Genomic DNA, 26,609 nt, shown 5'->3' with positions numbered 1-26,609 from the left:
GGGCCAGGAGACCAGCTCCTTTTTCAAGGCCTTGATTGAAAATCAGCTAAAGGTGGGGCCCAAGGGATCGCGCACAGTGCTGCTGCTTCCATGGACAATGCAGAGGAGGAGAAGGATGAGTTTAGCTTTGTTGTGCAGCAGAGCCGGGGCTCCCATCCTTGGGAGAGTCCCTGGGCAGACATTTGGTGTCATGCTGGCCGAGTGCTGTTCACGCTATGGCAACAAGGGGAAAAAGCTCAGGTGGGTGATTTCATCTTCTTCACTGTTTTCTCAACCTGGGAGTGCCATTTTTTAGATTCAGATGTTATAGTGGCTCGTTGTTTTTAGGGGTTTTTAGCACTGAATGCTATCCCATGAGCACTTGCTGTCACGCCATTTTGGAGGGGGCAGTGGAGGTGGGCATGGATCCAAGAGTAGATTCTGGGACAGGGGAAAGGACAAACAGCTGGGAGCATTAACAATTTGCAAAGGCATAAAACATTAACAATAAAGAGCCAAACAAACATCAATTATAGTCAACTGGGCAGGCACACATCAACAGCAGCAGCTGCTGGATAGACACCTTGTAGGGAATAACTTGCATTTGGGGATTCCTTCCCCACAGTCTCCGTCTCCATCCTGATTTCCGTGTCATTCCTCGTGCTAGTTCCAGTTCTGGTGTTGGTCTCAGTCTTGGTCCCAAAGATTTTTAGGCCCATTTGGATGATTTCCTACCTAACTGGGCAGATTTTGGCTTGATTTTACACCCCTTTTGGACAATGTTATGCCAATTTGGATGATTTTGGACTCCATTTGTATGGAGTTGATGTCCCTTTGGCTGATTTTACGCCAAACCTGGTGGATTTAGGCTGTATTTGAGGGGCTTTTGGGTGATTTTAGTCCTAACCAGGCCATCTTTGGACTAAGAGGCCCTTTAGTCCCGCCCATTTCCCCTCACAGTTCTTTCCCTTCCCTACACCCATCCCCTCTCAGTTCAGGGTTCGGAACAGGGAAGGAGGAGAAGGGAGGGAGAAAGAGGTGCAGCGGCAGCAGGAGCAGGAGGAGACAAGGAGCAATTTGAGCGTGAGCACGGAGCTGCCTCAACTCACAGCCCCCCCGGGACCGTCGCCCCCCATCCCGCAGTTGGCCGGGGAGGGGGAGCTCACCCCAAATATTCCTGTGGGGTCCCTGGGTTTAGGGATTTTTGGGGGGGATGTTTGGATCTTGCCGGGCTGCAGAGGCACAGATGGCCCTCAGGGGGACATCGGGGGGTCCCCGGGAGGTGTTTTTGGGGGTCCTGGTGGCTGTGGCGGCAGAGCCCCCGCGGGGGGCGGGGGATGCAGGTCCCCCCGTGGTGGGGGTTGGGCTTCTCGGGCCGGGCCCTGCAAGCTCTGCCGGGGCCATGTGGGGAGCGCGTGGGAGCTGCGCAGGATCGGCGGGGGGACAGAGATTTTGGGGAGCCCCGGGAGAGGCGCGGCTTCCCTGAGCGGGAGAGCAGAGACAGGAGAGCCCCAGAACCCCAAAGTGGGGAGCCTGACGGGGGGGACCCCTGGCATTCCCGGGACCTTGGCGGGGGGTGCTGGGGCCAGAGGGGCAGCACGGCTGGGAAAGGGGTTTGGGGCTCCCGGTGCTGCCAGTGGGTGCTCCCAGCATGAGCCCAGTTGCTCCCCGCGTGTGCTTCCAGTTTCCTCAGTGTGGGAGCCCAGACTATTCCTCTGGCTTCCATGGGAGATTTAAGACCCCCCTGGCGGGGTTTCCAAAGACCACTGAATGACACCCAAGTGTCTCAGGGGCTGGATTTAGCTCCTATGAACAATTTACCACCATTGAGAGAAGAAATATCAAGTGCAAAAATAAATAATTTAGTGTAATTTAGACTGTTAGAATGTAGAATAGGTAGATTTCTATAATGTTTATATTAAGGGGCTCACGGTCAAGATGGAGGACTTGGGGTATGGTATGCTTCTTCCTCTTTGTTCTCCATGCTATCCTTGTTGGCGTGCCACCTTGGCATCCTTTGATTGGATGGGAACAAAGCTGGGTCATGTTGTAAGATTGAGGTGGGAGTTCATTGTAAATACCTAGTATGTAATTTATAGTATAAAAAGTCCTGCCTCAGCCAGGCAGATTCTGCCCTGGAAGTCTGGCAAGCAGACTGCTGTTCACTGGACAAAGCATTCCTGAGATAAGAAACTATGAACAACCCTGAAAACCTCTAAGAACAGCCTCCTGCAATCTCTCATCAGCGGGCATCAGAAAGAGCTGGGTTGCAGACCACCTTTATGTCCTCCTGAGGTGATCTCAGGTCTAAGGAGACACCTCGGGCTGTGACACAGGCACTCCCAGGATGAGCCCAGTTACTCCCAGGCATTCCCTATTGTCACGGTCCGCCCAATTCAAGAGCGAGTCGCAACTGGTTCTTTTATGGATCTTAGAGCACAAAAGACACAGCAGGGGACAAAACCAGTTTACTTCTACAGAAATGCACTTCATTTAGTGCCAACCAAAATGTGATAGTGGCACAGAGAGAGAGAGAGAGAGAGAGAAAGGAGGGTCAGGATTATAGCTACCAAGACAGGCAGACGAATCCTCGTGGAGCCAGCCAATAGATGTCTGTTGCCGTCTGGGGAGATCTCAGGGGTCTCCTCTGAGAAAGTCACTTTTATAGTCCTTTCCCAAAGCGAGTGGCTTCTGGCCAAAAGGTGGGAAGATTTATGGACTATTGTATGTGGAGCTCATTACGCTGGGGAACAGGTGGAAACAGGACGCTTCAAGGCACATCAGACCATCTTTGTCATCATGAACACACGCGGGGCAGCCCATACTGACCAGTCCATTGTTCTTCCATCTGTGGGAGCTTGTTGAGTAAACGCCCTGTGACTAGTTGTCATGAGAAACCAGTCCTGGTAGGCATCACCTGCGGAACAGTCACTTGGCGTTCCTCCCATCCCTGGCCAGCGCAGGGCTCAGGCGATGGTTGTTGGGCAGAAACAGACGAGAGGCTCGGACGGACTCTCACATCACCCCGTGACCAATGAGCATCGCTGAGAAACTCCATCAGCATGATGTTGTGATGTTGTAGCATCTTCAGGACCCACCCTTGGTAGCACATCCCGAGAACAGGAAAAGGGAAAACAAAAAAAACGGGGATAAGAAGGAAAAGGGAAAAGGAAAAGGAAAATAATAGTGCAAAATAATCACAACAAAATTGATTAAAATAATTTTTCAAACAAATCACAATGATATTAGCTAAAATAGCTTTCAAACAATCAAAATTAATCAATAAAATAACGTCTAAACAATTAAAATTCAAACAATTAAAATTCAAACAATTAGAATCAAAACAAAATCAATGAAATAACATTCAAACATTTAAAATTCTAAAAATTAGAATCAAAATTAATCAATAAAATAACATTCAAACAATTAAAATTAAAACAAATCAGTATCCATTATAATATGTTTTTATGATTAAAACAATTATTTTCCAAAACTATTTGCAATCAAAAGCTTAACATTACTAAAAACTGATTATACCAATCATAACCAGCAACAAACAATTCTAATCACTTTGCTGTTAAAGGTCTGACTTTTACTGCTCGTGTAATTTGTCTGGTGTCAAAAACTTTAGGGGTATCTTTAGCAGATGGAGTAGTGATCAAATTATGTGCTTCCATTGTTGATGCCAATTGTGTCAGCCGTTTTACCATTCTCCAATTCAGGATGTATAGAATGACTGACAAAACAAAACTGATTAAAACCAAAATCAAAAGCACAACGATGGGATGACACAATTTGTTTAGGATGCTAGTAGCAGTAGGTGACCACCCAAAAAGAGTATCCCACCACCTGAGTTCAGCATCTCCTTTTACCCTTTCTAAAACCCGATGTATTTCTCTCACATCCTGATGGACTGTCACCAGGGTCTTCTGTCCATTTTTCTTGATTTTTTCCAAGATCCCAATTAAGTCCTGGTGAAGCAACAATTGTTTGATCAAAGTGAGGTTCATCCCGATGGGGGCAGGCACTAACTGATGAATCAGTGTAAAACTGGATTGCAAAAGGTGATAAGACATAACCGGAGCAGTATAGGAAAAGTCACAGCCCATGATTGTGGTAAAATTACAAACACAAAAATTTAAATCATTTTTTAGATCCACTGTTACATTTTCTACAAACACTGAGTTGCAAGCAGTTCTTACACACACACATCCATTTCCTATGTACACCAGCACTGTTGCAGGAGTCTCATCAAGGTGTATTTCAAAATGACAGATATTTTGTTCTGTGTCTAAACAGATGTCTTGGGCCACAATGGCATTGCTTTCACAAATGAAACCCAGTTGCTCCCGAACAACGCAAGATTCCAAATTAACAGTTTGCCATTTCTCACCAATTTGACAGGTCCATTCTCTATGCTCGAAAGGATAGAGAATAGTTCCATGGTGATTCAATCCTAATGCAATGATGGGGTATATCAAATGCACTGAAGCGTTGCATATTGTCAACACAAAGGCTGTGGCTGTGTTTGTGCTGGGGTTGTAGGTAAAGTTTACCAAATTCCACCAGGACTGAAACTTCCTTTCAAAATCATTAGCATTGTCCCAAATTATTGTCCGGATTTCAGTAGGGAAGATGCCTTCTTCCCCTTCCCTTATAATTGAGGCAACATCTGTTTGCATCCAAAGCTGTGCCTGGATACAGCTGAGGGCTAAGGAGATGTTGTTTTGAGCAGTACCAAGAGCATCAATTATCAATTTGTGATCATTTACATTTGCCTTTTCCCAGTTTGGTAAAATGTTTGATAATAACCACTGTTGCATCGTCAGGGCTGTTAAAGAAGACTGCAGAGGTTGTTTCCATTTGGTCAGGTCTCTGGTGGTGGCAACCAATTTGTTCATTAATACCTCTGAATCAATGCTATTTAAAATTCCCAATCCTGTTCCCACAACATCGGTTATGTCTCTTGTTTGTTTCTTGAAAGGATCCTCGTGGTTTTGTAACCAGGTCGTTTGTCCATCCCTAGAAAAGGTGAACAAGCTGGCTGAATTAAATAATATTTGCTGTTGGCCAGTTTTCCGAATTACCCAAGGTCCAATTTCAAAAATTTTCAGGCTCAGTAAAACCGGTGGTTGGGTAGTAGGTGTTACAACATTGATATCAAGTTCTCCTTTATATTTTGTATTGTTTTTTCCACACATAATTTTTGGGAAAATTGTACAACAGTTCAACTTTGATTTTGAATCTTCACAAAATAAAACACAGCTATAAGGTTCTGTGCCATAACTATATGCAGGTTCAATGAGGGATTCAGCAATTAATCTTCACGTTCCATGGTATTATTCTGTGAGAAGTAAACACAAGAGAATCTGCCACAAAGAGGCAGGAGGTTAAAATGATGGAACTGTGCAGACAGAAATTCTGTTAACTTCCCAATCATTTTGCTGCCAAGAAGGAAGCCACTTTGTACCTCCTTTAAACACAGCATGAGTCAGTGTAGTTGCAAACAAGAGAGGCACTCTGCACTTCATGCTGGAAAACACCCCAAATAACCATCAGCGCCCCAAGCCAAGAGTCACCCCGTCCCCCAGCAATAATTTGCTCAGCAGAAGCATCAGTGAATGAAGAATTAGTGAACAAAGATTGTTTGGGGGAGAAAGCAGAGGCTGCTTTAATTGCTGAGGCAGGTTTGTCATCGCTGTTGCCCAAGTTCTCAGTTTATGTTATTGTCAGATTTTTTACAGTTCCTTCTGTTACTGAGGATTTCTGGGCCACCCCGTCAGGGGGGACAGTCCCAGTAGTGGCTGTCTTCAAAAACTTCACTTCCTGAGTAGATTTTTGAATTTTCTCTGAGGCAATTTGCAAGTTAGGGCTTTCTAGGTGGGAAATTATTTTCTGTTGCACATCCCTCACTTCTTTTTCTTCTCCTCCTATCAATACATCATCTATGTATTGGTACACAGCTACAGTGTCAGGTTTGGGTTTTTGGATAGGCCATACAGGGGAGTTTTGCAAGTCCTGTATAACCGGTTTGATCTCTACTTTGGCACCAGAGAGAAAGAGGGTGTTTTACATTTACAGGTGATTGCATAGGTGATTTATGGCCAGCAGTGAATTTTATTTCATGTATAATTTGCAAGCAGGCATCTTTTTGAATGTTTTCTAGGAGCTGGTATGGGGTGCCAGTTATGGCTAGAAGATCACCTCTTTCTAGGGGGCTAAGTCCCCCAGCCCAGTAGGCTGCACTCTGCGTCAGAGACCATGGAACACGAGCGTTTCCAGTTGTTAAGAAAACTCCAGGCCCCCAGTACCCACTGGCTTCTTGTTCACTTAATTTCATTTGATGTCCCCCAGTGAGTGAAACTCTAAAAACATACTCAGTCTCAGATTCTTGTGGGAGACGTGAGTATTCTTTCTTTAATTTGGCCAATTCAGTAGCAGTGTATGGTATTTCTTTTGAGGTTATGTGGGGGGTCAAAATCCTCCTCGTTCAGGTATCTATATTCCGTTTTAACGAGAGGTCTCATTTTAGAGCAGCAATTTTCCCCACTATTTTGTACATGTACTAGTTCTCTCTGTGGGTATATCTGCTTTATGTGACATTTTTCCTTTTCTTCTGTTTCATTAGGTGTATCTGCATGTTGTGAGGCATGTGATAGTTGTAGCAAATAGTTGTGATTTCTTTCCTGCTCTAGTTGGTTTTCCAGAGTTTCCATCTGATTTGTTTTCTGTTCTAGTTGGTTTTGCAGAGTTTCTACCTGATTTCTTTCCTGCTCTAGTTGGTTTTGCAGAGTTTTTACCTGATTTCTTTCCTCCTGTAAAAGTTTTTGCAAACCTTCCACCATGTTTTGCAAGGAGTCTATCACTGCAATTTCCTCACTCAGTCGTTTGAAACAAGATTCTACAGCAGCTGAAAGACAAGCGCCTAGAACTGAGCAAAGTGTGGTTTTATTTTTCTTGCTCAGTTTGAATTTTGTTTCATGTTGCAAAGAATGGATCCGATCAATGACATTTTCTACATTTAACCAATTACTGTGTGCCCAGTCTTTCCCCCCTTGGGAGGGTCTGGCATTATACTTAGCTAGTAAAGCGTAAAATGCAGCTTTATCCTTTTCAGACATTTTTGCGAAGGGACCAAAACCACTCTCAGGGAGACACACTTAAAGTTACACAAAAAGCACAGCTCAAACTGTGAATCCCTTCTCGTCCCTGGAGCGGGTGAAGAGACACACTACTTGGGAGGTACTAACTTAACTACAAAAACCACTTGTCTCTTCGCGATCCCAAGTAGTCAAATACAATAATTATACAACAACTGTAACCTCTGAGTTACGATTATGTGCGAGGGGGAAAAACCACTTCAGGGAGGTCAACAATTGTCACCCAGACTTCTGCTGGGGACAACCCCCTGTGTTCCCTGGGTGGCTGAGGAGACCAAACCGCTTGGGAGGTTCTCTTTAGTTGCACAATGGTTGTCTCCTCAACTACACCAAGCAACAAACAAAAAAAAAAACAAGTCCCATCTTTTTCTCAGTTGAGATCCTTTCAAAAAATTCTCCAATAACTGAAATGGAGTTGATTCTCCACCTGGGTCTGTGTGAAGATTGCTGGAAGAACCCAATACCACCTCCCTTGCTTTCTAACACTGTTCAGTCCTTACGGTACTGACAGGCTAGGTGCAGCTGAAATGACACAGGTCTTCCCCTGGTACAAAGTGCACAGAAACCCCAACTCCCCCAGTATCAGGAATCCAATTGCCGACTACGCCAAATGAAGTCACGGTCCACCCAACCCGAGCAGAAGCCATGACTGGTTGTTTTATGGATCTCAGAGCGCAAAAGACACAGCAGGGGACAAAACCAGTTTACTTCTACAGAAATGCACTTTATTTAGTGCCAACCAAAATGAGATAGTGGGACAGAGAGAGAGAGAGAGAGAGAGACAAAGGGGGGTCGGGATTATAGCTACAAAGACGGGCAGATGAATCTTCGTGGAGCCAGCCAATAGATGTCTGTTGCCATCTGGGGAGATATCAGGGGTCTCCTCTGAGAAAGTCACTTTTATAGTCCTTTCCCAAAGCGAGTGGCTTCTGGCCAAAAGGTGGGAAGATTTATGGACTATTGTATGTGGAGCTCATTACGCTGGGGAACAGGTGGAAACAGGACGCTTCAAGGCACACCAAACCATCTTTGTTGTTATGAACACACGCAGGGTATCCTATACTGACCAGTCCATTGTTCTTTCATCTGTGGGAGCTTTGTTGAGTAAACGCCCTGTGACTAGTTGTCATGAGAAACCAGTCCTGGTAGGCATCACCTGCGGAACAGTGACTTGGCGTTCCTCCCATCCCTGGCCAGCGCAGGCCTCAGGCGAGGGTCGTTGGGCAGAAACAGATGAGAGGCTCAGATGGACTCTCACAGGTGGCCACCAGTGCTTGCAAGACCAGCTCACCTCCAGAACAGATGTTCCCATCTGATGACCCCTGCTCCATGGTACAGACAGGATGAAGAAGTTTGGGTTTCTTTACTTCTCATCACCAAGAGATGTGTGGAGCTGTTTGATCCAGGCTCCTGGATTAAATGGTGCCTGTGAATCTCTCCCATCTTCTAGGGCAGATGAACACCCTGCAGCCAAGGGTCATAGAACAGATCTTCCACAGATGGCCTGTCCAAGGAGCGCATGGGTAAACACCAACTGATAACATCTCGGCACTCTGGGGAGAGAAACCATAAATCAGCAGGCAGTTGGAGAAGGATCGTTTTTGCTTTGCCCAACATTCCCGTGCCTGGGCTCTGCTGGATGTTCTGAGAGCTGTGCCTAAACTTTCCAGTCAATTCCCTGTTTTGGAGGAGAGCAGGACCTGTGCCACCTCCTCAGCAGCTGCCAGAGCAGGATGCTCACGAGCCCACTGCTGTCTCCCAGCACTGGTATTCCCCGTGCCCAGAGATGAGGATCCACCTTGAGAGAGCCGTTGTGGGAACTTGAGCTGACCCCGCATGATGTCCTGACCCTTCTTGAACCAGTGCTTCCCGTAGACCATCTGGTACAGCAGGATACCCAGGGACCAGATCGTTGCTGCCTTGCCGTGGTAGCGTTTGCGTTAGGTCCATTCTGGGGGGCTGTAGGACAGTGTTCCTATGGAATACAGATGGAGCTCATCAGGAGGATGCTGCTGCTCCCAGAGCCTGGCCCCAGCACCCCTGGGCTTGGGGGGGCTGCACCAGTGGCACAGGGGGTGACCTGCAGCCTCCTCACCAGCACCTGCCTCTTGGGTACAAAACTCGGGCTGGAAAAGAAGCCACTGGTATTGGGAGAGGGCAGCAGAAGCCCTGGGAAGGCCCAACTAGGACACACAGAAGAAAAACCCACCCAGTGGTGGGAAAAACCCACTCTCCTCCCTGCCTGCATTTGCCCCCCCCCCCCCCCCCCCCCGCCCCTACCTCTCCCAAAACATTAATAAGCTAAGGCAAACAAGGGAAGCAAAGCAGTCCAAGCCCTTCCTTGCCTGCACACCAAACTGAGCAGTGCCTGGGTGTGACCCCCCCCTCTGCCACCCCCATGGGGTTTGTGTCGGGCTGGCTGCCCCAGCTCCAGCCACGGCTGAGTGAGTGGTGAATGATGTTGGTAGGGCTGGCAGCTGGCCCCCCTCTGACCCCCACCCAAAAGCAACTTGGCTGCAGAAGCAATGCCATAGCCTGCAGCAAAGGGGGGAATCCCTGGTACCACAGCCAGGCTGGGCCATGAGATGCCCAGAAGCATCTCCCAGGCTTGGCTCACCTGCAAACTGGGTGTAGACTGTGTCCTGGAGGAAGGTGTCACAACCAAAGTCAATCAGTTTGAGCTGCCCGCTGGCCAGGTCGATGATCATGTTGGCCAGTTTGATGTCCCTGTGCAGGACCCCGCAGCTGCTGCAGTGCCGCACGGCCTCCAGCACCTGGCGAAACAGCCCCCACGCCTCCTCATCCGGTAGGAACCTCTGAGCCCTGATGAAATCACGGAGGTCCTGACATCGCTCCGGACGCTCCATCACCAGCAAGAAGTAGCTGGGAAGCTGAAACCACTCCAGCAGCTGAATGACTCCAGGGAAACCAGTGGACACCTTGTCGAGCAGCACGATCTACAGGGGTGCATGGGCGCCGTTGGGCTGCGTGAGGAGCACGATGCCGTCAGCAGGGCTGAGGCCGTGTCAGGGCTCTGGGACTTCTCAGCCAGCCCGGATGCTCTGCATCCCCCGCTCACCCCACGCCCACTCTCCCAGCAGGGCTCCCGGTGGCTCCCACCCTGCTGGGCCCCGGTTCCTCGCCACCCAGCACGCCCCGTCTTCTGCCACTGGCTCCGCTCACTCAGCAGCTCGCCCCAGTGCTGGATGCAAACCCGCGGCACGCGCTTGATGGCCACCTGCGAGCTAAGGGGCAGCAGCGTGCTGAGCTCGCCGCCCGGCACACCGCGCTCCAACCTCCCCTTCCTCGTCTTCTTCTTCTTCTTCATCCTCCTCCTCCCTCCTCCTCTTCCTCCTCTTCCTCCTCCTCCTCCTCCTCTTCCTCCTTCTCCTCCTCCTCTTCCTCCTTCTCCTCCTCCTCCTCTTCCTCCTTCTCCTTCTTCTCTTCCTCCTCCTCCTCAACCCCCGCCACTCACCGGAGCACCATCCGCGAGCCGGGTCCCCGAGAAGACGCTGCCAAAGTCGCCACTGCCCAGCAGCGAACGCATCCAGTACCATTCCTGCAACGCCTCCTGCGACTTCCCTGCGGGTGACACGCAGCTGTCAGCGCTCGGCCTGGGGCCAGACACGGCCCCCGACTGCTCCCTGAGCGTCCTGGGCCAGGCATCCCCACCCGCCCTGGGCCTCGGCGAAGCTCGAGCCGGGGGAGCCTCAGCGGGGGCGATGGTAGTGGCCACGCCAGATGTGCCCTCCGCATGCCCCGGGAGGAGCCGGGGCTGGGGCTGGAGCTGGGGCTGGGACTGGGGCTGGGGCTGGGGCTGGGGCTGGGGCTGGGGCTGGGGCTGGGACTGGAGCTGGGGCTGGACTGGGGCTGGGGCTTAGGCTGGGGATGGGGCTGGAGCTAGGGATGGGGCTGGAGCTGGGGCTGGGGCTGGGGCTGGGTCTGGGGCTGGGCCTGAGTCTGGGGCTGGGGCTAGAGCTGGGGCTGGGGCTGGGGCCGGGACAAGCGGAGCCAAAGAGAAGCGATGCCTCCCCAGCCCCAGGCACTGATGCCCAGCCAACAGCGCCACAGCCAGGACAGCGAGAGGCGGGCGGAGGCAAGACCGAGGTGGGATGGGCGAGACCAAGGGTGGGGACGGCGACGGGGCAGGGGCAGTACCGCCTGGGGCCGGGTCCGGCTCGGAACATGGCCCGGCAGGGGAAGAGGGGGAGAAGGGAAGAGGGGGAGGGTCCGGGAAAGGGACACTGGGGAAGAGGGTACGGGACTGTGGAAGAGAGGGAGAGAAGAAACAAGAGATCCAGAGGATCTGTAGACTCGCTGCTGCCGCTGGCGCTGCTGCTGGTGCCACTGCTGCTGCTGCAACTGAAGTGCCAGGGCGGGCTGGTAAGGGGGGAGGCAGGCAACAGGTCTACCCCGCAGGAGGGCTGCAAATGCTGATGCGCCGAGGGCAACAGGTCTACCTCGTAGCAGGCCGGTAAGCACTACGGGGGAAAAGGGGGGGCAGGCAACAGGTCTACCCCATAGCAGGCCAGTAAGGATTATGGGGGGGCAGGAAGAGGCAACAGGTCCACCCCGCAGCAGGCCGGCGAATACTATGACCCACCGAGGGCAAGAGGTCTACCCCGCTGCAGGTCGGTAAGGACTATGGGGGGGACAGGCAACAGGTCTACCCTGCTACAGGCCGGCAAAACCTAAGACCTGCCGACGACGAGAGGTCTACTCCGTAGCAGGCCGGTAAGAACTATGGGGAGCAGGCAATAGGTGTACCCTGCAGCAAGCCGGCAAATAGGAAAACCCGTCGAGGGCAACAGGTCTACCCCGCAGCTGGTAAAGGCTATAGGGGGGGTAGGCAATAGGTCTACCCCGTTGCCACTTATCCGGCGACCACGTCCGCTCGAGGAGGACCTGGTAGATCAAGCACCCGCTTGCACGGCACAGGACACCAGACAGGACGCTAAGCGTGCCCCTCACACGCTTGCCCACGACATCGCCCAGCGTTCACAGGCACCAGGTCTACCTTCTTGCCCAGAGACAGCGGCCAGCGGGTCTCTCCCCCTACACCGCGCACGCGCGGTGAAGGGAAACCCACCGCCGCAGCTCGTCGGCATGTATTAACTCTAGAATTACCACAGTTATCCAAGGAGTGGGAGAGGAGCGACCAAAGGAACCACAACTGATTTCATGAGCCATTCGCAGTTTCACTTTACTGTTCGTCTGTATTTAAGACATGCATAGCGGCTTAAGCTTTGAGTCACAAGCATATGCTACTGGCAGGATCAACCAGGTAGCCGCCACCCACGGCGGCACCGTGGCACGCGTGAGCCTGGACCGTGTGGCCCGCCGGCAAACGCCCTGCCAACCCTGACCCGCGGGAGCGGCATCATGGACGCGACGGTGGCGGCATGGCAGCAACGAGCACCGGCGGCGGCCAGCAACATCGCCGCCTGGCAGCGCCTGGGGTGGGGAACGGTGTCACGCGCGGAGCTAACCCCAACCCGCCAGGCGGCGGGGAGGCAGGATGCCCCCTTGGCGACGGCCGACCCCGGCGGTCGGCCCTTCCCGTGCCGGCACAGGCAAGGAGTCGGGACGGCTGCGCAGCTTTTTATTCTTTGCTTCGGACAACGCGAGACTTTTTCTCTTCCCCTTCCATTTTTTTCTCCCCTTCTCTCTTGGTCTCTCTCGCGGCTTTTCTCTCACTCTCTCCGGGGCCGCGCCCTTCAAGACTAGGCCTCGCGTTCACACAGTACCACCACACGCGGCTGGGCGTGCGCGGGACAAGGGCTCGGCTGGGACTGACCCGCCCCCGAGGCCGGCCCAAAAGCACCGGATGTGCTAGAGGAGACAGCGACCCAACAAGGTGGGCGCAACCCGGACACCGAGGCCCCTTTTGGCCGGGGCGGCTCGCTCTGCAGCAGGCGGCGGCGCGGCAAAGGAGCGCCGGTGCGGTGCGCGCACGGAACGGGCTCTTTTCCCCCGTCCGTGCCCCATCGGTTTTTCTCATCCCTCTCTTTGGGGCCTGCTTTTTTTTCTTCGCTCAAGCTCAAGCTGCACCACTGCCCAAGCACTGCTTGCGGCCGGCACCCACGGGCGCTACTCGGGACCGAAGCCAGCACCGGCACCTCGTGTGCTTTGAAGGACACCTGAGGACTCGCGGGGCCACACGGCCATCACACAGCCCGGGACGGTAAAAGACGTTCCTCCCCAAGCAGCGGGGAAGAGCAACACCTCGCCAGCAATGGGAAGCAAATTGGAAAAGAGACCGCCCTGCTCGAGAACCGGACATTGCCGCCAGCCGGCCAGGGGCCCTTTCCGACGCGAACAAAAAAGCTTCATCGATCGGTGGGTGAGACGAGGGCCCCGCGGCCACATTTTCCTGGGACAACAAAAAAAGAAAAAAAATGAAAAAGAAAAAGCACACTATGCGTCGCACGACCCGTGCTAGCCACAGGGGTCACGGGCCAGGGGTGGGGGCGAGGCCCGTGCCTCTCACTTCCCCCTAAACCCCCCTCATCCACGGACATATAACCCATCTCTCTAGCCAGCTTCTCTCTCCTGGTTCAACTTTTCGTGGCCCGCTACCCTTCGTCGTCAGCGTGCTTCTCAGTGCCGCAGCTTAAGGCCGCGTGAGAAAATAAAAAGGAGGAAAAAAAAGGCTGGGCAGGCAGCCCCCACACTCCGCCACGCATATTGGCACACGAAAAAGCAGAGCCACTCACAAACCCAAGCCCACCGGCAGCCACGGCCGCCGGAACAGGCCAGACACCACAGGCCGCCCAGGCGCAGTGTGGCTCGGTCGCACCCGCCAGGACCGAGATAGGGCGATGCGCCGCCGCCTCGCCCACGACATTGCTGGGGGCTTTCTCTCGGGTTCCGTCCTGCGCTACGGGGCGCGACCGGCCACCGTGGCCAGCCGCCGCCCCTGAAAAATTCTGCCCGCTACACGGGTCCCCGGCTTAGGGCCGAGGAAGGGGGATGCTCTCAACACCACACGGCAGGAACGGGGCGCCGCCAACCCCGGCTCGCAAAACTCCATGGGGGCGACTCCCGTCACCAAGCTCCTCAAGAAGGCAAGCAGACAAAGCCGAGGCGAGGCCACACGCCCCACTGCATGTCCCCCGCAAGCCCTTCCGACACGGACACTCTGGCAAAACAGGTCGAGAGCGGGGAACGAGGCGCAGCCACCTTGGCAGCCAAGTGAGCCATGCTCGGGGGGACTCTCGGGGAAGGGGCCGGGGAAAGTCTCGGCAGGCTCAACACGACCCCGGCCACATCAAGCCCCAGCTGCCAGTCACCACGCATCAGACCGGCAGCCCAAAACATGCCGAACCCGACGAGCGGGCCCTGGCCCCGGCTTAAGGCCAGGCAGCAAAAGGATGAGGCGCCGCCGCCTCGACTGCCACACCATTGCTGGAGGAGCGAGCACACGCCCGGCTCCCTTCTCCTTCACGAAACCGGCAACAGCTGGGCCCGGAGCGGGACACGCTCGCAGGCTTTGTTTCTTGCCCCCCGCCTCACCTGGCCTGGGCCGGGGAGCAGCTCACATCGCGTCTCGGCCCAACCTGTCCCAGCAACTGGGTAGAGTACGGGAACCCTTCGCAAAGCCACGTGACTTCGCATAACATCGGCGGTATTTCTCCTGCTCTGGTCACTGCACGCGCGGTCGCACCCCACCGCCTACGGACACAGGCACTGGTCAACCTGCGGGGATGCAGCCCGTAACCTCGCTTCCATAATACAGACAGAAAAGCCCGAGGCCGTGGACGGCCCCAAGAGAACGTATCGTACGTGACCGAGGGGGCGCAGCGGAGCGCGCCGCCTCTTACGATGATGCAGCTGGAGGCAGCCAGAAACAGTGACCCTTTGGTGCACTTCGGGACCCGGTAAGGACAACAGGTCTACCCAGCCAATGCTGAAATATGACTGTCCTGCCGGAGCAAGGTAGACCTGTTGTCCCGGTGACCGACCGACTTCACGGCGCCCTCCCCGGCGGCTGGCCAGTCCCGGAGCCGGGTAGACCTGGTCTCCGCCGGCTGCCCCGGAGCGAGGTAGACCTGTTGTACCCGCGACCGACTGACCTCGCAGCGCCCTCTCCGGCAGCAGCTGGCGGACACCGCCGGTCGCCTGGCTGTGGCCGGAGCCAGGTAGACCAGGCATCCTCATGCTATCCCAGAGCCGGGAGAACCCCAACAGCCCCACAACGCCTCGCACCCGGATGGCTTTGTAGCAGCCCTGTCTCTTTTGGCAAACCCAATTTCACGACAAATAGATAGTTTTGACAGCATTTTATTTTATTTTATTTTATTTTACTTTAGTTTAGTTTAGTTTAATTTACTTTCCTTGTTTTTTTTTTTTCCCAGATGCACTACCTATGCAGCCCCCCCCGCCCCCCGCAACACAACAGAACCTCACGGGCCACAGCACGGGGAGGGGAAGCAATGCATGTACATGCGGCAGAACTTGGCACAGAGCCCCCGGTCCCAGGCACAACTCGCCCCGCCTCATCCCACCCAACCGAGGAGGCTGTGGCAGGGTGGCACACACACACACACGCATCCCCCCACCCTCTCTCATGCCCCCTCCCCATCCGTGCCCCCCCCTTCCCCCCCCTGCCTGTCTTTCACAGCCAGCCATTGACACTGGGGGGCAAGCACGCCCCCACCATCAGCATTGCTGGCGCTGCTATCAGGCTTTCCCAGCCCCCCGCCATTATCGGTTGGGGGCGCCGCGCCCACGCCCATTGTTGGTTGGGGGCTCCCCACCCATTGTCTGTTGGGCACGCCCTGCCCTCCACCATCAGCATTGCTGGCACGGCTTTCAGGCTTTCCCCGTCCCCGCCCACTGTCGGTTGGGGGCACCCCGCCCTCGGCCACTATCGGTTGGGGGTGCCCCACCCTCCACCATCAGCCACCCCAGCGGCAATTTCAAACTTTTCCCGCCCGGGGTCCCAATGGCCAGATCATCAAGCGGCAGCAGCTGCGGCGGCAGGGAGAGGAGGACACTCCCGACACTCCCGCCGAGGTGAGCAGGCTGAGCACCCAGTGCAGAAGCAGGGATGGCGGCCGGCTGCGAGTGGTGGCAGGAGGATCGGCGCGGTCTGTTCCTTTCCAATGAAACTTTCTCTTCAGCTGTCTCTGAGCTTTTTGGTCTGGTGGCGTTTCTTCCCGCTTGGCCTTGGCCTCAGCAAAGGCTGCAGCAGGGCGGCAGCACGGCGGGTGGCTGAGGGACTGAGCGATGCAGAAGTGAGTGCGGGAGCCGGGCTGCTGTCTATTCGGGCACAGGGAGGGGGCCTGAGAACACTGCCAGCTCCTCTCCGCGAACAGCTGGGGAAGCGAGGTGCGGGCAGGATGTCAGCGGAGCGGGTTGGGGCTGGGGCTGGGGCTGGGGCTGGGCCTGGGGCTGGGGCCGGGGCTGGGGCAGCGGCTGGCCGAGCTCGGCAGCAGCCGCTGGGGCGCGGAGCTGGCAGGGACAGCGGCGCAGGTCGAGCGCGTGGAGGGAGCGGCTTTCGGGAAAGAGCAGGCATGAGCAGGGGTGCACAGGGCCTGTGGGACGTGCAGAGCGCGGGGCGAAGGCGTGCTGGGCGGGCGGGCGGGCCAGGGCAAGGAAGCCCCTCGTGGGATGGACGAGACGTGGCGCTGCTGGTCAGTGGTAAGGGGGGGCGACGGCAGCAGGTCTACCCCGCCGTTAGCCACCAGAGACTAAGACCGGGGGAGGCCAACAGGTGTACCCGGCAACAGGCCGGCAAAACCTAAGACCGGCTGACGACAACAGGTCTACCCGGCTGCAACCGGTAAGGACTATGGGGAGGGGGGCAGGCAACAGGTCTACCCCGTGGCAGGCCGCTGGGGGTGGGGGGCAGGCAACAGGTCTACCCCATGGCATCCCGGTGGGGGTGGGGGGCAGGCAACAGGTCTATCCCGCTGAAGGCCAGCAAACCTAAGACCCTCCGACAACAACAGGTCTATCCCGTAGCAGGACGGTAAGGACTATGGGGGACCAGGCAACAGGTCTACCCCGTAGCAAGCTGGTAAGGACTATTGGGGGGCAGGCAACAGGTCTACCCCGCTGCAGGCCGGTAAGGACTATGGGGGGCAGGCAACAAGTCTTCTCTGCCGAAGGCACGCAAAACCTGAGACCTGCCGACGACAACAGGTCTACCTCGCTGCAGGACTATGGGGGGGCACGGGTAGACCTGGCTTTTTTGGGCTGCCCCAGAGACGGGTAGACCTGTTCGCCCAGCGACCGCATGCCTTCGCAGTGCCCTCTCTGGCGTCGGCTGGCAGACACCGTCAGCCGCCTGGCCCCGGAGCCGGGTAGACCTGGCCTTTGCCAGCCGCCCTGGAGACGGGTAGACCTGGCCTCTTGCTGCTGCCTCCTAGCAGGATAGACCTTCTCTCCCAAGTTCACTTTTTCACTGGGTAGACCAGGCTGTAAATTATTGTTATGAAACCAGGTAGACTTGCTCCCCCTCTGCCTAGCTGCTGCTGCTTGTCCCTATGATTTCTCCAGGCTGGTTTGATGGCCACGAGAGAACCTGGACTACAATCCACCTACCCGCCAAGCCTTGCTCTGCATCTCAGCATTCTCAACTTCCTGCACGGAGCCACCTATACCGGCCCACTGAGCACCATTTCACAGCCATGTACACTTAAGCCAATTTCAAAATCAATAAATATTTCATCCAAGATATATTTATTTTTAATTTTTTCTTTCTGTTTCAATAATAAATACACTTAGGAAAAATTTTCTTACTTATTCTTCTGCATCATGACTATTCCCTGCCACGCTCCTGAGAACCCTCTAACATTTACTCAGCCTGCCCACACACTCACCCACTGAAGCTGCCCACAGCCGGGCCTCATTCAATTTCCAAAACACCAAACATCTCGGGGGAGAGCAGAGAGGAATCATGTCAATGTGGAGGAACTCCTCACACAGCTACCAGTCCCCGGCCTGATTTCCCAGGCTTTAGGAGTGGTCTCTTTTTTCCCGTGTCACTGGACGCAGGGAACATGTGGGGGCAGCAGAGGACAGCCAAAACAACCCCTGGGACACACAGAGATGTTCCCAGAGAAACAGACAAAGGCAGAGACAAATGGGCACAGAGAAACACACCCACAAACACGGGGACAGGGCATGGCTTCGCAGAAGGAGTTCATTGATAATTGAAGGAAAATGGCCCTGGGCTCCAAGGGCATCACGGGCATCTTCCAGGGATGATCATCTCCTTATGCTGCTGCAGAGGGACAGGACATGGGAGTCACCAAGACTTCCAATCCTAAAAGACAGGGTCAAACATGACCCTTGTGTGTCCGCTGGACATGTGAAAATCCTTATCTCCACCCCTCTCTCTGCAAGCACTGCAGGTACTCACCAGCGGCGTCTTCAGGATTGTTACATTGTCTAAATCCATCTGCAGGGATATCGGGAGACCTCAGTGGTCACTGGGATGTGCCTGGTGCCAGCAAACGGAGGGGGGGACTGAAGTGCCACACCAAGTTCTCTGAGTGGATGCCCCCCAATCCCACCCCACACTCACATCCCTGACATAATTTTCAGTTCCTGGCAGGAGTGTCTGGGAAAGGAGAATAAACCATAGTTCTTGATTGGAACTTGTCAGGCTGTAGGATGCAGGGTGCACAAGGGTGCAGCCACCAAATTGGGTGCGGGTGCAAAGGGATGGAAATTCAGAACCTGCAAGGAGGTTGTGGTGAGGCAGAAGGGACACAAAGACACTGAGCTAGAGTGAGCTGAGGAGGTCAAGGGACTGGGCTGGAGATGTAGAAGGGGCCCTGTGTGGGATGCAGGGGAGAAGAAAGGAAACTTTAGGGACATGGGAGTGAAACAGAGGAGGTAAGAGTGAACAGAAGTAGGACAGAGGAGGAGAAGACAGGACTAGGACAGGGTTTGTGAGCGCCAGGTGAATCCAGGAATGATGCCAGGACATACCACTGCAGTGGCCAGGGAGAAAAGCAAGGCACTGAGGGGAAAAAATTGAAAGGAATTGGGAATGATCAGTGGGAGGGCATTCATGGACCCTGGATAGGACAAAGAGGAGATCCCAGGGAGATTTCAGAAGACACCAAGGATGGGAAGTTACAAAGGATGAGATGTGGGGACACCATGACATCGGGGTCTCACCTCAACTAGCACTGGCAGTGCTGGTTGAGGCTATGCCAGGTGATGAGCACATTTATCCCTTCCAGGACTCCTTCCTTCCCTGTCCATGACAACTCCAAGGCCAAAGCCTGGCTTGGCACAGCCCCCAGCCCTCGTCAGAAGCCCAGCTCTGGCACAGAGTCCATCCCACATGTGGCACGGATCCAGCCCCCTCACCCATCATCCCTGCATCTTCCTGCATGGGGCAGCTGTCCCTGCAAGGGCCCAGGCACCTAAGGGAAGGGAGCTGGAGACAGGTGAATCCCTGCTCCAACACAATCCATCTTCCACCAGCCCCTAGACTGCTGGGGGATTGTGATCACCTGAAGGTGAGGGTAGGGCTTGGGGAATTACTCAGGTGTGGCACTTCCCACATACACAGCACCCCATTTATCAACCCTGCAGGCACCAAACAAGTCCAGTTTCCAGCCCCATAGCAGAGAGGAATATCCCCTGTGCTCACCTTTGCCCTGTCACAGTTGTGGCCACTGAGCCATCCCAGAGCCCCTGGGTCCTGCTCTGCACAGCTGCCACACATGGGGGCGCCAGGAACCCCATCTCCAACAAGGCTCCCATTCCAGCCCTGTCCCTCTCTTGAACTTGCCCACAGCTCCCCAGGGCCCTTGTCCCCACTCAGTGTCTCTGCAATGCCCTGGCCCTGGGCCCTGGCCAGCAATGGCCCAGAGCAGGATGTGCCCATGCCCAGGGCTGTGGGGGAGCTGGTGTTTGTCCCCAGGCAGCCACTGGGATCAAACTGGGCAAATAGAGGTGCCAGTCAAAGGGAGGGATGTTGGTCACCTGCCTGCATCTCTGATGAGCCCTGTTTACCTAGGGCCTGGGGCACCAGAAAGACATTCAGCATTTGGGGTGTACAAGAAGTGAAAATCCCCTGAGAAGTGATTCCTGAGAGCTGTCCATGCCTGGGATTCTCATTTCACATTCCAGGGCATTAGTGAAGGGTTGTTTTTTTCTCAGTGCCATGAAAGTGAAAGGTGGAGGTGCCTTGATGTCCTGGAAGGTCACAATGGGGTCTCCCCACAGCCTTTTCTTTTCCAGGCTGAGAAGCCCCAGCTCTCCCTGCCTGTCTCTGTCACAGAGGTGCTCCAGCTCTCAGTGTCTTGGTGTCCTCCTCTGGAACAGCTCCATGAGTTTTGAGTCTTTCCTGCGCTGAGAACCCTCTTGCAAATTGTTTATGCAGAAGACACTGTCCATAGGAAAGGGGAAACTCATTTGTCCTGAAAGGCTGCCAGAAGTGTAGGGTCATACAACTGTAGGGACAGTTTCTAGAGGGCTGAGACAGCCCCCAGAGAGAAAGGGACATTCCCACGGGGTTCCCAGGAAATGGAGGGGTCACTCCACCAGCACTGGGAGCCTCTGTGCCTGTCCAGCTCATTGTCCCCAGGCTGTTGGCACATGGTCAGTGGCCATCAAATGCCATCCCCTTGACTGGCACTGATCTCCAGGGAAGCCTGGACCTCTCCCAAGCCAAAGTTTCCCAGTGAGGACACTGCAGAAACTTCCTGAATTCTCCACCAGGTGATGTCAGCACAGCAATGACATCAGAGCACTTGTCTGTCTGGTCAAGAATTCCCGACGGGGACACTGCTCTCTCCTCCATGGGCACAAAGCAACAACATTCCAGAGGAAAATCTTCCCTCGTGGGCACTGTGGCTCCTTGGGCAAGTTCCAGAGCCAGCAGTCAAGGCAGTGGCCTGAAAAGTTTTCCTGTGGAGGGAACAGGGAGCCCTGCAAGGCCTCCCTGGAGAGCTATCCCCTAGATAAGAATTGTTTAGTCATGGCGAATAGACTAGGAAACCCTTTTCCCTGCTTCAAGCCCTACAATTTATCTGCTTGTAAACCCATTGGTCATATTTCCAAAACCCTAAGCTATTTGTCACTCTCTCCAGCCACACTAATCCTATAAAAGCCCCACTTTTACCCAGTTCAGTGGAGTGCTGCTGTCCCTGGCCTTCCCTTGGTAAGAGAAGGCAATAAAGAACTCTGCAGAACCTCTGTACAGCGCGTCCTGGTCTCTCATCTCTGTGCCAGCCGAGGCACCTGGCAAGGCACTGAGCTGCTTGCCTGAATATCAGGCATTGCCTGCATGCAGGTACCTTGGGCTGAGCCTGCCTGAGACTCCAGGAGAGGCTGCTCCTTGCGGGGCTCCCTGTCTGGGCATGTCTGTGACAGCCAGGGGCTTTGACCCCAGGCCCAGCAGCCACATTTTCCCAGCTGGCCCACAGCACATCTCTGATGGTTCCACAGTGTCACTGTGGAAAGAGAGAAGCACAACCCTTCACTAATGCCCTGGAATGGCAAACAGCAATCACAGCCATGGACAGCTCTCAGGAACCACTTCACTGTGGATTTTCCTTCCTGGAAGGCAAAGATGGTGAATTTCTCCTTGGTGCTGCAGGCCCTGGGTAAACAGAGCTTATCAGAGATGCTGGCAGGGACCAACATCGCTCCTCCTTGCGGGGATGGTGGGCAAGAGGGCTGGTTCTGTGCCACAGCACATGGAATGAGTCTGGATGCTTTGGCCTCCTGGGGACCACCTAGGAGGTCTGGCTGATCCTGGCATGTCAAGGGCTGCCTCTCATCAGCCCCTACAGCACTGGGGCTCCATGTTTTCCTTCCAATAGAAAAGAACCCTTTTATTCAGGTGCCCATGGCTTAAATGTGTACTCTCCCTAAAAATTTCCCTGAATGCAAGGCTAACTCCCAGCCAAAATCTGCCAGAAGAGACAGCTCTGACTGGCCTTGGCCTCCTGTGGGCTGACCCTCATCTACCACCAAACACTGGGCTCAGTGCTTTCCTTCTAGTGGAAAAGAACTGCCCTTCTCACCTAAGTGTCAATGGCCAAAATTGGGATTCTACATCTAAAATTGCAACTATTCAAGGGCTGAGCTCTGACAAAAGCAACCAGGACAGACAGATCTGCCTGCCTTATCCTCTGGTGATTTCCTTAGATTATGAGAACAAAGATTTAATTTGCCAACACTTTGGAGAAGGCCTAGAAATCTCCCACAGTGGGGTTTGGAGGCTGCAAGAACATGACCATTGTATAGGGACAAAGGAGCTCTGTGCTCCATGGAGTGGATACTGAGAACAGCAGAGCAGAGCCCTGGGAAGGATTGAAGGGCAGTTTCAAAGCTGCCAGTGATGGCTGCAGGGGCTAAAGCTGGGGCTGCAGCCAGGGCTGCCCAGGGCTGTCCTGCAGAGCAGCTCCTGCAGCCCTCAGGGCTCTTGGCCAGCCCAGGGCATGTGCCACCTGCCAGGGACAGCTCCCAGCCTGCCTGGCAGCTCCCCATGGACTGTGGGGAGAAGTTGGAGGTGGAAGGAGCCACCCCATCAGGGCAGATACCTTCTGCTGTGGAGATGGTGCTGCATGGCCAGGGCTGCTCTCAGCTCTCTCCTCAAGGGAAGGGAAAGGGGCTGTCAGGTGTGTCTGTGTTACTGAGACTCCTCCACTGTCCTGTTGGGCATCAGCAGATCTGCCTCACAAAGTGCCTCCACACCCTCCTGTGCCTACAGACAGCAGCAGCAGCAACTTGGCTTGCAGCATCTCAGTTTGTTTGAGCTGCCCTTAGGGCCCTGCTGGCAGGGAGATGCCCCTGGGCAGTGCCCTGTGCTGGGAGGGGAGTGCAGGGCAGAGCTGAGCCCCCAAGGCTGGGCTGGGCTCTGGCAGCACTGGCAGAGAAAAGGCTTGGATAGAGAGAAACAGCTCCCAGTAGCCACAACTCCAAGCAGCAGAGAGCTAAACAAACCCTGGATATCTCTCCCTGTCCACCTGCATTGGAAAAAAAAAAGAGAGAAAGTTGTGGGAAATTTATGTGTGATGGTGCCATTGCTGCCCTATCAGGGCCCCAGTGGGCACCTGCTGTTCTTGGACCCAACAACAGCCCTGAGAGAGAAGGATCCTCTGAGGTCCTGGCCAAGCCAAACAGCTCTTTACCCTTGTCCATGCTCAAGGCATCACAAAAGCCCACGGGCTCCTGGATGGGTTCCTGACAGCCCCAGTCTGGAGCTTGTCCCTGCCAGTGATGAACGGAGCACCTGGGCCAGTCCCAAGAGGGGCTCTGGCCACTCCTTCCCAGTGAGACCTTCCTGGGCCTGCAGCACAGACAGTCTGTGGCATCCTGCTGTCCTTCCAGAAATAAGGATGGGTTCTGTCCCTTTGCAATGGGGGTTTCTGAGCACACTCTGCACCATGTCCACCAGAGACACATCCTTGCTGCTGCTTTGGGGCTGCTGTGCCAGACCACTGATCCCACCCGTGCCAGGAGCCCTGAGTGTCCCTTTTGGGTGCCAGGATGGACACAGGGCCTCTCCACTGCTGCTCAGGGAAGGGATTTGTGGGGTTTGTTCCTGCCAAGCACAAGTGCCTAGAGCAGGGTGGCGAGTCAGAGCAGCCCTCCTGCTCTGTCCCACACACCCTGGAGCAGGAGTTCTCCTGCTGAAATGCTTTTGGGGCCTTTGGGTTTCCTTCCAGTTCCTGTAGCAAAGCTTCCCTATTCCAGGGAGGTGCCAAATCTAAACTCCTTGTACCCAAGCTGGCAGTGCTGCAGAAAAAAAAAGGGGATGACACATGGGCTGTGCCACTGGTGCCTTTCCCTGGAGCAGGCAAAGCCCAGCTCTTTCATGCTGAGACAGTGGTTGAGAGGAGAGGAAACTCATCCCACTTACTCATCCCTACATGTTGGAGCACATGTAGGGACAGTTTCTGCACAGTTCAGGCACAGCCCCAAGGGAAGCAGGGACATTCTCCTGGGGTCCCCAAAGCTGGGGGCCAATCCAGCTGCACTGGGAGCCTCCGTGTGTGTCCAGGTCATTCTCCCAGGGCTGTTGGCACGTGGTCAGTTGCTGACCAATTCCATCCCCTGACTGGCACTGATCTCCAAGGAAGCTTGGACCTCTCCTTGGCCATTGTTCTGCAATTAGAACCCTGAGACACTTCCTCAATTCCTCTCCAAGGTGATGTCAGCACAGCAATGAGCCCAAACCTTTGATTCCACTGTGGTTCTCTCAGTTTTGAGGGTCAGTTCCCAAAGAGGGCAACAGGAGGGTTTTATGCTGGGGCAAAATTTAGAAGAGTAAGATGTGACGAATACTTTAAAAACCAGAAGTTTCAAAATCCTTGAATTTCAGAGGCTACAACAAGAAAGCTGGAAGTTTTTATGGTCCATTCTTCTGTCTTGCCACTGTTCATTTGGCACATTCTAACTATGGAAAAGATTATGGAAAGCAGAACTGCAGGAAGAGTTGGAGGCTTAATCCCCAAGTAAGCAAGAAATAAGGAAGGAGAGAAAAGAATTCAAACTGTTTACTGGATCATTATGACCAAAAACATTCTTCACTCACTTTGCAACATCCCGATGGTGAGGCACCTTCCTTGTTGTTCTTACTAAATAATTACAGTAATTTGGAATCTGTCCCTGGTGTAGAACAAAATCACAGGCCAATAATTGACCCAGTTTGGTTCCATAATCAGAATTCATTAAACTTCTCCTGAGTTGTGTCTCCCTGCAGCAGAGAAGGCAGTTTGATTCCTTTTGTGCCCAGTTTCTCCTGAGTTCATGACTCCAGATGAACGGGAAGGGTCCCGCAGCACAGAAGCGGCCACAGTGAGCAGGATCAGAGCCCCCAGTGCCCATGAGATGCAGGCCATGCACAGCTGCCCCAGCCCAGCAGCAGTTGCTGTTTCCCCGCTCTGGGGCAGCCTGAGGGGCACGGCTCTGCTGTGCAGGGCGACTCCTGCAGGACACAGCGCTCACAGCCGCTCTGTGTCCCGCAGCTTCGGCATCTGCGCCGGCCCTGCACGGCTGCCAGGCCTGTGCCCCACTGCTCCATGGCTGTGCCTGCTGTGCCCCACTGCTGCACCTTGCCATGATCACTGCCCTGCTGCTCAGGAGCTGCTCCAGGGCTGCTCTGCTGCTGTTCCAGCACAGTTCCTCTGCTCCTCACCACTGTGCCACCCCTGCTGCGCTCCTGCTCCAGCACTGCTCATCTCTCACTGCTCCTCTGCTCCTTAACCACTCCTGCCCTGCTCCCCTCTTGTTCCACAGCTGCTGCTCTTACTCTACTGCTGCTGCCAAACCTGCCCTGCTGCTGTGCCCACTCCTGTGCTGCTCAGCTGTGGCACTGCGGGGCCTCCTGGGGACATTGTGACGCTGCAGGGACCCAGGGGATCACAGGGGCCCTGGGATGCTCCGGGCTCTTGGAGAATCCAGAGGCCTCTTTGGGGCCATGGGCCCTCCTGGAACCAAAAGGAGACTGTGAAACTCTGGGGCTTCATGGAACCACCCACTGGGATACCTCAGGGTCTCCTGGCTGCCAGCAATCATTGTGACACTGCAGCAACCAAGGGGACATTGTGACACTGTGCAGTTCATGGAATTGAGGGGATGCTGTGAGACTCTGGTGCCTAAAGATGCTCAGGGGCCATTGTGACACTGTGCCCTGTGGAAACAGGGGGACACAGTGACCCTGTGGGGTCTCATGGAATCCAGAGGCCCCTGGGACACAGCAAGGCCACTTGGAAACAAGGATCCATTGGGACACCTCAGGGCCTTGGGCTCTCCAGGGATCCTTGGGACATTGTGGGGCCTCAGGGAACCAAAGGGAACCTGGGATACTCTAGGCCCTCAGGAAACCAAGTGGTGTCAAAAACACTGTGCCAGCTTCTGGTTCTCAGTCTCTTCTGATCCTTGTGCCCATCTACAAAGAGGCAAAACTGGGCAGCCTGAGCCTGTTGATACAGAGTATTCCCGTCTCCATGGGAGGACATTCCTGCCACCTGCAGTGCTGTGTGTTCTCTCTGCTCCCTGGGGGAGTTGCATCCTACAGAGACACCGACCCCTCTGGTAGCTGACACCCCAGTGCCTCCTGTGGGGTGGCAGCAGAGACATCTTTTGCTCCATCATGTTGCTCCAAGCAGGCCTGGAATGTTTCCAGGGATGGGGCATCAACCAGCTCTCTGGGAAACCTGTGCCAGTGTTTCACCACTCTCAGCAGGAAAAATGTCTTTCTTTTGTCCAGTCTGAACTAATCCTGTTCTAATTGAAAATCATCTCCCCTTCTCCAGTTCCAACAGGCGCTACTAAAACATTTCTGCTCACAGTTCCTGTGAGGTGCCTTGAAGTCCTGCAAGGCCACACTGGGGTGTCCCCATGGCCTTTTCTGCTCCAGGCTGAACAGCCCCAGCTGTCCCAGCCTGTCTCTGTCCCAGAGATGCGCCAACACTTGGAGCATCTCAGCCTCCTCTGGAGCTGCTCCATGAAGTCTCCATCTTTCCACAGCTGAGGACTGTGTTG

General features: G+C 54.5%; 2 protein-coding genes across 2 annotated transcripts in view; both read right to left on the bottom strand.

Annotated features, from left to right (window-relative positions):
- Positions 1 to 26,609, bottom strand: part of LOC306816926 (uncharacterized protein) — a 172,076-nt gene that overhangs the window by 57,000 nt on the left and 88,467 nt on the right. The gene's annotated exons all lie outside the window — the stretch shown is intronic.
- Positions 8,406 to 10,688, bottom strand: LOC306816928 (serine/threonine-protein kinase pim-3-like). Its single transcript, XM_079333380.1, has 4 exons — positions 10,615 to 10,688; positions 9,757 to 10,123; positions 8,938 to 9,114; positions 8,406 to 8,692 (listed from the first exon to the last, which is right to left on the bottom strand). Exons 2-3 carry the CDS (start codon positions 10,004 to 10,006, stop codon positions 9,080 to 9,082), a joined length of 285 nt encoding a protein of 94 aa, XP_079189506.1. The 5' UTR covers positions 10,007 to 10,123; positions 10,615 to 10,688; the 3' UTR covers positions 8,406 to 8,692; positions 8,938 to 9,079.

Source organism: Erithacus rubecula (genome assembly GCF_903797595.1).
Source record: "Erithacus rubecula genome assembly, contig: scaffold_98_arrow_ctg1, whole genome shotgun sequence".
Classification (NCBI taxonomy): Eukaryota; Metazoa; Chordata; class Aves; order Passeriformes; family Muscicapidae; genus Erithacus; species Erithacus rubecula.
The sequence above is the reverse complement of the archived record's forward strand: the minus strand, read 5'-3'. Positions and strand labels throughout refer to the sequence as shown.

Coding starts and splice junctions, on each gene's coding strand:
- LOC306816928 (XM_079333380.1), bottom strand. CDS start 10,006: ATGGAGCGTCCGGAGCGATGTCAGGACCTCCGTGATTTCATCAGGGCT. Junction 9,115..9,756: donor AGTCTACACCCAGTTTGCAG/GTGAGCCAAGCC, acceptor TGTATTCCATAG/GAACACTGTCCTACAGCCCC.